The sequence below is a fragment of the Aphanomyces astaci genome (assembly GCF_000520075.1).
Source record: "Aphanomyces astaci strain APO3 unplaced genomic scaffold supercont1.93, whole genome shotgun sequence".
NCBI lineage: Eukaryota > Oomycota > Saprolegniomycetes > Saprolegniales > Verrucalvaceae > Aphanomyces > Aphanomyces astaci.
In genome coordinates this window covers 73572-85415 of record NW_009798356.1, presented here as the reverse complement: position 1 = coordinate 85415, position 11844 = coordinate 73572, and the positions used below count along the sequence as shown (strand labels likewise).

At 45.7% G+C, this 11844-nt stretch overlaps 4 protein-coding genes across 7 annotated transcripts; 1 reads left to right on the top strand and 3 right to left on the bottom strand.

Moving 5' to 3' along the window:
* Window positions 1-265: 265 nt before the first annotated feature.
* H257_16851 (hypothetical protein) lies at window positions 266-592 on the bottom strand (the record flags this gene model as incomplete). The annotated part of the gene is made up of 1 exon (XM_009845435.1): window positions 266-592. The coding sequence occupies one exon, from the start codon at window positions 590-592 to the stop codon at window positions 266-268; it is 327 nt and encodes a 108-aa protein (XP_009843737.1).
* A 916-nt stretch (window positions 593-1508) lies between these two features.
* H257_16850 (hypothetical protein) lies at window positions 1509-3192 on the bottom strand (the record flags this gene model as incomplete). Its single annotated transcript, XM_009845434.1, has 2 exons — window positions 1509-1901; window positions 3115-3192. The coding sequence occupies 2 exons, from the start codon at window positions 3190-3192 to the stop codon at window positions 1509-1511; spliced, it is 471 nt and encodes a 156-aa protein (XP_009843736.1).
* Window positions 3193-7173: 3981 nt separating this feature from the next.
* On the top strand, window positions 7174-8826 carry H257_16849 (hypothetical protein; the record flags this gene model as incomplete). Of its 4 annotated transcripts, none has more annotated exons than XM_009845431.1 (7): window positions 7174-7318; window positions 7371-7536; window positions 7578-7670; window positions 7731-7782; window positions 8085-8245; window positions 8313-8414; window positions 8474-8826. In XM_009845431.1, exons 1-7 carry the CDS (start codon window positions 7295-7297, stop codon window positions 8824-8826), a joined length of 951 nt encoding a protein of 316 aa, XP_009843733.1. In that variant the 5' UTR covers window positions 7174-7294. The 4 variants fall into 4 exon arrangements, with proteins under 4 accessions (XP_009843733.1, XP_009843735.1, XP_009843734.1 ...); XM_009845433.1 differs by having other exon boundaries at window positions 7731-8037; XM_009845432.1 differs by having other exon boundaries at window positions 7174-7536.
* Window positions 8827-11335: 2509 nt separating this feature from the next.
* Window positions 11336-11710, bottom strand: H257_16848 (hypothetical protein; the record flags this gene model as incomplete). The annotated part of the gene is made up of 1 exon (XM_009845429.1): window positions 11336-11710. The coding sequence occupies one exon, from the start codon at window positions 11708-11710 to the stop codon at window positions 11336-11338; it is 375 nt and encodes a 124-aa protein (XP_009843731.1).
* Window positions 11711-11844: the final 134 nt, after the last annotated feature.

Genomic DNA, 11844 nt, shown 5'->3' with positions numbered 1-11844 from the left:
CCTTGAAATATATCTAAGCATAAGAGTCGGCTATCCATACAACCACTGTCTAGAATAGCAGCAATGAAACAAAATCTCTTCACCTTTGTGTTTTTCTTTCACTTCAACATCAAGGTCATCACTCGGATCAAATAATGAATCATCATGCCGGCTATAATGGTGATGAATATAACTCTCATCCAAATATATAACAGGCCGTCGGTTGACATCGCCCGATAAAACATCACACATTTCAGAAACATACACATCACGATACTGAATATTATCATCGGACATGCTGCGTGGAGGATTCCGATTCCGGATCGAAATCCAGGCGGTTTTCAGACCGCAAAAAGTGGGCAACGTCCTTGGCGACGGTGCGTTGTCGGTCTTGACGACGATGGCGGACGAATTCTTGAATCAGGTCGGACGTCACCGGCAGTCGTGTGCGGTGGGACATGTCCCGTGATGCTTGGGGCTTGGTCGTGGTGGTGCCGCGCTGGATGAATTCCTTCCACACTTGTTGGACTGGTTGCTCCTTGCGGCGCAGTAGGCGGGCGGCTGTGCGGGATGCTGCCGGTGTTCCATCTTGGCGGAGAACTGCATTGGCCATTATTATGTCGAGAATCTCGTTCTTTGAGACGTATCCCGATACGTCCAACGGGAGCGAGCCATCTTTACGTACGCAATGGCGCGGTCGATGTCGCTCGCTGGGTGGGTTTCCGTGGGCATGGTTGGTGTAGTTGTATTGCTGGTGTCGAGAATCAGAGCCAGTGGGTTTTGCATGTGTAATGCTTGAAGCTTTTATTGGGTTTTTGCCTGTCCTTTTCAGCGATTGTATAGTGTGTCAAAGTGTATGTGGTATGAGGGTGAAATTTGACAGGTTTTCAAATTTTGAACAATGCAGGTACCCTCAGCGGGTATCGCAGTGCCTTTTAGAGCTTATACCGGGACGAGCCTTGCTGACCCCTTGAATTCGGCGACGACATGAAAGAGGTATTATATGGTACCTGTCTAACTGCAAAATGTTGTTAGCATTACAAAGCTGTATTACATTATTTCCTTGACTCTGAGAAATACAATTGCTCAAGACCTAAAGTTGGTAAATCTGCAAGGCTCGGGCAAGCGACAGTCAACGTTTGAGCGACTATGCGCCGATAACATGTTGCTATGTGATGGAGGATTCACCCCTCTCTTCCTTGTTGTGACATGGAACCTCATGTGTCGGTCCCAATCAACTGAAACCATCAGGTAGTGATGTTATCGTTTATTGCTTACGTAAATGTAGCTTCGACTTCTTATTCGAAGACGACGCCTTCGGAGTGAAGTTTTACAAAACAAAGACGAAACAAGTAGGTACTCCACAGTTATTGCGATGATCCAAGGCATTGCTACCGCAAACCCTAGGAAACCAGTGGTGTGTTTTCCTCGTGCTTGGACTAAACCTAGTCTGTAAAACCAACTCGATCCAATCAATCCCTTCCCTATGGAAGTGATGGAATAGTTCGAATTGGCCTTGTCATAAGTACTTAACTGAATTTGATATGCCACTCGCACGTCGACCGGCCACTGCAAGCCTGATCCTTGTGCGTGCAGTAAAGGGTGGATCGCCACATGATAGCACCTCGTCCACCGTGAACAGGGTGGGGTTTTTTCTCCGAAAAGTTATTTCCCGTCCGTAACAGTGTGAAGCCTTGGACACGTGCCCACGCCTTCACGCAAGTTACGAACTCGTTGGCGTCATTGAATTTCTGATGGATACCAAGCAAGTCGCCGAATGCTGGTGCCTGGGATGGTATACCAACCGTAATTGGTTCGTTGTCGGATTCGTCAGCACCGTGCATTCCGCTAAGTGCAGGTGTGTGATCTCCCTCGGGGTGATCATTGCTGCTTGTCTCGTCCATCTTGTTTTTAAGTGTGCGCTGACCATTCAACCATTCATCTGTATAATCTACGATATCCGGATGTGTTGTCCGTTTAAGTTCGACGATGATATCCATAAAAACTATGTGTCCGTTCGATAATCCTACATTTGATCCCAAAATTAGGATTGTTGCCGGATAAATTTTAACCAGACAATGCGCCAGAGGCGCATGCGCCTAAAACGAAAGCCCCAACTTGGTTATCGGCACCCTTCCAGGACGAGTTAACATATTCAAGCCATACCAACCCTGTGGATGGCCTTACTAGAGGTCAAGTTGATTTCTCATAACATGGCAAGCTAATGAATGGCACTTAACATGCGCAAATGTTCAAAATACAGCGTTGCTCAACGTTAGGACAGCGGGATCATGACTACTTGTGAAGGAAAAAGACCAATGGCATTTGACGGCAGCCATATTCATCGTGATGTTGTATATGACTGACAGGCTGCCATGTTTATTGCTTTTTGGCAGCAAAAGCCCTTCGTGGAAATGTCCACTTTCGGTGTTTTGATCAAAGACATCGGAACCCATTCGTTTCAAAAGGGCGTTGGCAGCGATCTGTTGAACACCCCTGGAGGACCAGAATCTGTTGAAGTGTGGCTCCGAGCCGGAGGACACTTAAAACCGTCCAGGGTCGATACATCTTTGCGTGTTCAGGGGCCACCACTTTGTTGGACGTGCAACATCAGGTTTGTACGGCATTAAATAATTCTACTTTCAATAATACCTGTTGTGCACAAAGACTCATAATAAATATTTTTTGAGCGTCTGTCATTCCACTTGGGCACAACGTGAACGACATTGATTTTTCCTGCCTACCTCCACATTTCAAGGCGACTGGACTGAGTGATGAGCAATCGGAAGCTGCCCTGGCCAGGTACAAATCACTTTACCCCAGTCAGTTTGGACAAATTCTGCCATTCTTGGCGACATCCCTGTCGTACCATCACGTTCGGTTAGCAAAGCGTTGAGCAAAAACTATCCATTATCGTTTGCCCCCATTTGGACCTCTGGTTTGCTACCAAAGTTGAAAGTCGACGTTAAAACTGGTCAAATGCAAAACCAACAACAAACTTACGTTCATCCGGGATCCCACCCCACGTTTCTATTGGTCATCGTTTGGCTACGGTGGAGCACGAATTGAAAATTAACAACGAGCAATTTACTTATTTACCATCAAAAATAAGTGACCACATTGTTGCACAATTACGGGCCCCGCCAAGCACGCCACCAACAACGACCCCACGAATTTGGTGTCTTCCGCGACCCCATCTTGGACGGAATCCATCAAGTGAGGTGAGGCACTACGTCCACACCCCCAACAAGTGACAACGACGTTGTTCCTAAACCGTGGTGACCTTTTGTTTTGACCCAGGTAAGTCGTCTAAATATAGTGTAACTGCAATCTAATGATGTATTATATTCTAATCTATGTACAGTAATCTAATGTATTGTACCTTAACTAATCTATGTACAGTACTGTCATCTAATGTAGTGTACCTTAACTGTAAATTTATTCTGATCAATTGTATTAACTGTGATGAAATATCCGTATTGTAATCAAATCAATACACTTTCGTTGCACAATTAATTTACATTCCGTAATCTAATTTATGCATTTACGTTCAGGGTTGGGACATAACCACAGGATCACAGGAGGGCATGTAATTGGACATGCCGTGCAACTGTTGACGCTGGAGAAGCATAGGAGCCTGTCGAAAACAGTGTTGTCGGCCTGGGCGGATTCAACTTTCCCGTCTCCAAAGTCCTGGAAATCATGGTAGCATTGTATCCAGAATGGATGTTTTGTCCCAGTTTGTAATCTCAGTTAAAGGACAGAGGCCGGGTCCTACACCTTGGTCCGGAAGTGGACAGCATGGGCCGCTTCTTTGAAATGGGTTATGGTATGAAAGCCACCGGCGTCATGTTCCACGTCAATCTAACGTCAGCATTGCAGTTAAAAAGTGTCGCCAAGCTCGTATCATATATTTTTCATGTGATTATTTTTCATGTATATATTCTACTAATTCTTTCTCAATATAGCAACCTGGGATGATCAAGTATGCAACGTCGTACTCCGACTTTTGTACTGTGCGACGGGACACACAATGTGTCGATGTATGTACGTCCTGAAGTGGATGCCATTTACTGTTGTCGACTGCCTTGGGCAAAATGTACTCTGCGTGGTGTGACTCGACGAGTCAGAAAACACCGAGGTATGTGGTACACGTATGGTGATGGATATTAAGGAATTACTACATGTAGACTGTGAAACTGGGTCTCGAGTTGTGTAGTTACACGAAGCTAACTCGACCCTCCTGACTGATGGTGGCAGTGCATATCCTGGTAATATATAATAATTGCTATATTTGTGCGCCTAACTCTTGTTGTCGTGTGTGGGGGTTAATAAAACTATTAGGGGTTGCACTGGATTTGGGCATGATTCACATCTTGTGCACAAAGCACTGTGAGGATGTAATCCTCAAAGGTAGCACAGGGCTTAGTGCGGTGGCGAAGTCGTTCAAGGCGGAGGGCTACGCGCTTGTTTATGCCACGATGTCCAAAGTTGAGTTCCAAACTCGCTTTGACTTGTCCAGGCAACGTCTTTACATGCAGCAGCCTGGTGACACAACGAGGCGAAAGCATGAACTCTGTCATCAAAGAAAACGGCAAGGTTCTAATGTTGCAATATTTCAATGTGGCGTAGGGCTAAAGAAGAAAGAATTACGTCGTTTTAATCTCCTCCAGTTGGCCGAGCATGTATGGGGCATTTTTCAGAGACAAGAAATCAAGGCGCGTCGTGGAACTGCAAAGCCGACACATACCACATCCCGGCAACTTGAACCGCATGCGGCAACGACTCCGCTTGTAGAATGTTTGCTCGCCATATGCTGTCGACGTAATTTGACCAACGCCGCTTCGCAGTCAATAGCGTGACTAATTCATCTCATCCTTTGCGAGGACGGTGGACACCCAACTTGTGATTGCTTTGCTTTCAAAAGCAGCAAGATTCCTTGTGCTGGAGTTTGTCAGGTCAGACTAGTTATAATATGGAAGTCTAACATTAAAAAAATATGCAAGTATTTTGTCGTATTGACGCACCGCTGTTGTGCCCGCGCAACCTGCATCCTCGATGGCATCTTCAAAGCCATCCAATGTATACAAATGCATTACGCCGACTAAACATTGAAGATCCTGAGGCCTCAGCGACAGCGTCCTTGGACGCCAATTGTATCCTCAAGCTCCCCAGGTATAGCTCGTGGCGTCCCCAAGAAGTCTACGAAAATGTGAAAGTGTGAGCGACAACAGATGAACGAATTAGGAAAATTCGTAACATTTGTACTCGAGTAGAAAATGCGGTAGCCAACACTCCCCACACATATCGACTGTTTATGGCGAATATGTAAACTTGGATCGACGGCCTCCAACACGGTGGCTACGCTGGAAGCCTGGCACCATTTACGATATGTGGCGTTACCAATGCCCACACAAGGCCACAAGCACCTCCGAGCTTCCGACCGCCATTGTGCCTATGTAAGACCACTCGAACTTTCTGGCGGCGGCGAGCTCCCTCGTGGTGCAATACCAGTACTGCTACGCTGTTCCACTGCCACCCTCAAACGATTTCGCAGCTCTGGGTGCGTGGCCGCCTCTCCCTTCGTTAAGGTTGCCGAACCGCCGATGCCGCATCAAAAATTCTAGGTGAAACCTCTGAAGAACAATATTTTTCTCATTTGTACTCTGGCAAGAATAAACTATAAGGGAGCACTAGGCTACTGGGGTCGCAAGAAAGTCGATCGAATGAGGAAATTGAAAACGCCATCCGGCACATAACCCACGCGTCACGCCAGATGTTTCGAACTATTCAAAGTCTGCAGTATCAAAAGTGTACTCGCACCATCGAGGAGCTTATTGATGCTGTTGAAAGCCCGTGCAGTGAACTGACTGTAAAGATGGTTGCAAAGTCCTTCAAAACTCTACATAGTTTTCTATAGTTTTCAATAGTTTTCAATAGTTTTCTGAAGTTTTCTGAAGTTTTCTATAGTTTTCTAAAATTTTCGGAAGTTTCGGAAGTTTTCCGGTGTTTTCTGAAATATATTAAAGTTTTCTGAAGTTTGCTGAAGTTTTCTGAAGATGTCTTAAGTCTTTTTGAAGTAGCTGAAGTTTTCTGAAGTTATTTGTTGCATGCTCGATGGGTTGATTAAAGTTTGACCATGTTTTCTGAGGCCAAAACACAGTAGTAATGAGGTGTCAGTATTTCAGCTCAAGATACTAACTACTACAGTACTACACATGACCCAAGCTTCGCAAAAGCTTCGTCACTTTGTCGTTTTTGGCACGCGTTGTTGGCTTCAAAACTTCTCTTTCAGTAGCAACAGCGGACTGAATTGACTCGGCTTGAGTGGGAACTGGTGGCAGAGAGACCGCGTTGTTTGCATAGACTTCCAAGCATTCGAATGATGATTTCGGAGTGACAGGAGACCGGCAGACTAACCAGTCGCTTCAAATGCGCATCGAAATCGTCATCGCCATCGACGTCGCCATCACCTAACACATTATATGAGCTACTGTATGCTGAAATAAGATACCGCTCTGTTTGGTGGTTATTTCGGAAGGCCCGGACTTTTCGTCATGTAACATGGCAAGTTAACATTCTCGCGCTCCTATAATTATTGACGCGGTAGCAGCGGGTTTTTAGCACCGTCCCATTCAATGGCTTGGGAATGGGCTTCGTTTCTGTGCTTGATAAGGTGCTCAATGATGTTGTCTTAGCGATAATTGACTTTCGACTGCCCACAGAGCATGCATGTCCGTGTCTCTCGGTTGTAATCCCGCTTACGCATGGCATCCTTCATCCCCGCCGGCACACGATTGAGGTATTCTGCTTTGCCTAGTTTTTACATTTGCAATTCCCCAAATAGTCCCGAAATTAGGAATGGTTGCCGGATAAATTTTAACCGGACAATGCGTCAGAGGCGCATGCGCCTAAAACGAGAACCCCAATCAAGTTGCCGGATTTTAATCCTGATTATTTAGGATCTATTATATTATACTATTTCTATTATACGAAACAAATACGAAACAATTTCAATGGTGTCACGAAACAGTTTTGTTTCGTAAAACGGAAGTATAGGTTTTCCTTTATGCTGGATTTTGTAATCAGCTTCAAGTATAGAAAAATACCATCGATTTACGAAACATTCACGAAACAATAGTACTAGTTAAGGGCATAGTAATACTAAAAGCATACTAAAAAACCATGGAAGGATTCAGAGTCAAAACGAACGTACGCCAACCACCCTCCAACAATGCTATAGAGACGGCGGACGATGTAATCGCTCTCCGGAGTGTTGAATACACCAGATCGCAGTACGAGTCCGCATGGTCCGATGGCTGCATGTCGAGCATCCACAGTACGTCACAACACAAGGCGTAGTCGTTCCTGTGACACCAGCCCTGTGCAAGTTGATGTTTTCGTATGCATCAGTTAAACGAAGTTTGAATGGAATGGAGCTTGTACCCCGGAAGTACAACTCGGTTTCCACGATTAACCGTGTCAAAAGCGCAGTTGTGTTCCTGCACCGAGAGGCCAAGGTTGCAGTCTCCACTGAATTGAATGCTATGATGAAAGGTAGAAATATATTCAATATATTCACTAATATACGAAATTAGAGTATGTCAGCGACTACAGACGCAAGTTCGCGCAGCTGAAAGAGAGTGGGGAGGCACCAATAACTGAGGAAAAATCACCGCTGCCATTTGGAGGTATTCTATAAATGTTGATTTTTTTATACATATTTGAATATATATTTATATACATTACAGGTTATTCCTATTTGGCGTCTGTGGCTGTTGCGACGGAGTACGATTACTCCTGGTACGTCACGGCGCATTCATTTCTGCTGCTGTATTGGAACTTGATGGCGCGGGTTGTGTCAACGTCGTCAATAAGATACGAACAGATTACATGGAAAAGTTGCACTATACCCTTCAATATATTATTTATTTGGTTATTACATGACGCCCTCCGAATCAGCTTTGGTCTTATGAAGAACGACCAAGAAGGGCGCATGTCATACCCCAGACATGTATATACATATCCGTCGCATCCTGCTATTTGCCCCAATTTAAGGTTGGAATGAAATATATAATATATTTGTTGAAATGTTTGTCATCTAGTTTGGGTGTCTTGTTGCTTACTCGCGGAGCGCAAGTGCCTGAGTCCCCGACGCTTCTGTTTGGCTACAATGCAAAGGAGCGGTTTTCGGCTTGGCTGGCGAAGACATGCGCAGCAAATGCCGACGACATTGCTGGCCTCGGACTGTCCATCTCGGACATTGGTACATATTCGTTTTATAAAGGTGTCCGCAAGTGCACTGTCCAACAGTCCTGGTGGCCCACAAGCAGTTATGGTCTGGCTACGAGCTTGTTGGAGCCTCGGTGGGGTCCAAGGACGATACATATTTGAAGGATCTGGAGGTGATCAATTTGAGGGCAGAGCTGCAACTGGTATTTCTCTTAAGTATATATTTTTCGTTTTCATTTTTGAAGTATAATAAATATATTAGGACTCAATGTCAACGATGTCGAGTTTGGAGCGCTTCCACCACACTTTGGGCAATCGGTCTCGCTCAGCCCAGCACAGAAGGAGTTAATCTTGCCTGTATATTCATCGTTTTATCCGGCTACGTTTCGTTCGACCGTCCCATATCTACTGGCGTCGTTGGTTCACCACCACGCATGGTTGAAGAGTACTCTCCACCACAGCCACCCCTTGTTTCTGTACCATGTGTGGTTGTCCGGGTCGCTGCCAGCCCTTTTAGCTGGCCTTCACGGTGGCACCTTGTACAATCCCATCGCCAACATGATGGCGACGGAGATGAGCTATCACACAGTTTATGACACCATTAGTAATCAGTAATCGATGATATTCATGTTTATTCTGTACCTGCCTCGCGCCATCCTTGAACGCCATGTCATGGTCAACACTGTGATGGACCCCTTTGGTTGTGTTGTGTGCACTATACGCATACATGTAACGTCAGTCGTTAGTTCATGGTCCGTGATGTGTTGTTGCTTCGTACCGTTGACGTTGCTTGGGCGATGAATGCACCTTGTACGATGGCTTCGGCTGGACTTGAAGTTCAAATTTAATATATATTTTAAAGAGATTTTTTTTGTATTGGTGAATTTTATTTTTCATGTGTCTGTCTCTTTTTGAAATTCGCAACGCAGGTCACCTTGCGAATTCAAAATTGTCCAATTATGTCCAATCAGATGCGGTGAAATCACGAAAATCGCTGCGTAGATTCATCACGCCCTGTTGCGATATATTCTACTAAGGAGCCTTCAGATATTTGTAGGCTGTGTATGAGAGCAAGATCATGTGATGTGGTGTTCAGGACTCGGTCGATTATAACAAGTCTCATTTCACCACTTGCCTACTAACCCAATGAAATTGGCCATCCCTCATTCCACCATCCAGCCCGTGTCGGTGCCGTACGCCTCCCTGCCGGTGTGATCACGTGTTTGCGCGGGCGGCGGCACAAGACCACCAGAGCCACCACGACATTACGACCCAACCGAGCGCACAACATAATGTTAGCTGTAAAGGAAGAACCATATTGGACATAGTCGGAGTGCACATTTCTCTGGAACAGCATCACACAAAGCTCTTCCAAATTCAAAGATCAAAATTGTAACCTCTTCTGTCAGTGTTATAGCCAATCGTGTGTAAGAAACAAGGTGTGATGGACTCTGATTGGATATTAAAAAGGAGCAAGGTGGCTCACCTTGCGAATTGTCAATTTATATATTTCTGTCACCATTTCACTATAATTGGACGATGAGAAAATGAATGTATTTTGTTGGTTAAAATTGTCCCTGCAATGCTCATAGGCTCGACAGTTGGAGGTGGCTGTTGGCCGCGACACAGGGCAGGACAGATTCACCATACAAGTGCCAGCACGTCCCATCACATCCTTCTGCAGATGGGGCAGTTTGAAGTGGTTGTCACAACGATGTTTAAGCACTTGGCGCATGACAGCCTGCAGAGTCACAGTACGAGTCACCATCTTGTACTGTAGAGTCTGAATTGATGCAAAGAATCCAAGGTCCAGCACATTCAAGTCCGGCGGCTGCCGACGAACAACGAAAGTTCAACCATCCGTCGAAACTTGCACAAGAGCTTCGTCGTTGATAGACCGGTGGAGTCGTGCTGTAGTACAACATGCTTTCTGATCCTGTCGTTTGGAATAGAATATCTATTATGCCGTTATAGTTAAGTTATCTATTTTTTCTGATGTTGGGAAAAGGTACTATAGCTAGTTAACTATTTTGGTGGTGGCGTGCAAACCTGTCGTTGTTGCTTAGTCCTGAAAGGCAAGGCCATCAAGTACCAGCAAATTCTGCTTCGTGATTGGCTGTCAATCGCTACATGTCAATCGCTACAACTAAATTGACTCCCCCTAATATTGGCTTGTTACAGGTTCAAGTTGCTTTTGCTTTTCGTGTTGAAAAGCAAAACTTGAAAAGCAGAATAGAAATTGAAGTGCAAAATAATTCCTACTTCGAAGTATATTGAGTCTCCCTATTGACTGCAGGCGACCGGTTGCGCGTCTGAGCAGGTTCATGGCCGATCTTGGGGGTAGAAGGATTTGTTTAGCTTCAAAAATAGTTTTTGATATTTTTGATCGGTATGTGCCGTGCGCCAGTCGTTGGCGAGAGTCATGCAGCAATCGGTGGGTATGTCTTCGCGGGCCTATAGCCTTGTTTCTATTGTGGCAGGACCCATGGTATCGTCTATAACTCGACAGGGCCCGCACCATTGACCGCCGAATTATAAGGGTCAATAGGCGGTTCCTATCGAGCTGGTAGATGCCCCATATATCTGTATATCACCGTTTTCTACATTCACGAGGCACTACAGTTGATGCCATTCCTGGTGATAAGGTTAACTTTGTACATATATTGCATGTTGCGCATCGTTGCGTGTCATTCTTGGTGATAATCATTATTATATCGTCGAAATTAATGGAACGCACACAGGTGTCCGTCCACTCACCAGGTATTACTATAAGCTGAACATTCGAACAATCCTGATTTACTGGCTAGTGTTTGGGTTTTTGTGGTGCGAGACGAGACACAATCAAAACACTGGAGTCCAGTAGTATATAGTGTCAATTTACAAAAATGTGATGGAGTGGCTCTAACTTTCAACCCTTGCACGTAAGTACCTAAGATATACTGGAATTCGGTGGAGATTTGGAGATGCCCTAATACTGTAAGAGGGTCTCCACCGCGCAAACTATATTGTCTCAGGTGTGCAAACGTCAAGGGGATGACTGAACTAAATGTACGAAGTAGTATATTCAAGGACTGGCAACGACGTCGTCAACCTGGTTACGGTGGCCCTGCGTTTGAACAAGAGCTTAAAATTCATAGCCTGGCAACGTATCCTTGGGGCTGAACGTGCATTGGTTGGGGGTAAACGATTCGGTGTGGGAGGCCATTTGAGCTAGCACGCAGCACGAACAGAAGAACGAGCACGCACAGTCTTCCAGGGGCGTGCCGGGGATTTGGAACGCCTTGCGCACCCGCATGCGGATGACCATGAAGAGGACGAAGGCGGCGATCTGAAGGGCGAGGGCGATGTACCACCAAAAGGTCGCGGCGGCACTCACGACGGGGTACCCCATGCTGTTGAAGGAAATGCTCGAGGACGCGGAGCATTGGAGGATGTAAAACACCAGGTACAGCAGGTACATACCGGCAAACACGATCAACACTGTGTTGAACGTGTACATGCCGATGCGGTGCAACGTTTGAGCAAGAGACACACACGGACAGAACGTGGCCAGCAAGCAGTTGGGCACAAGGTCGTTGAAGCATCCAAAGATGTCGGACTTCCACTTGCCGATCACGAGTCCGTTGTCATCTA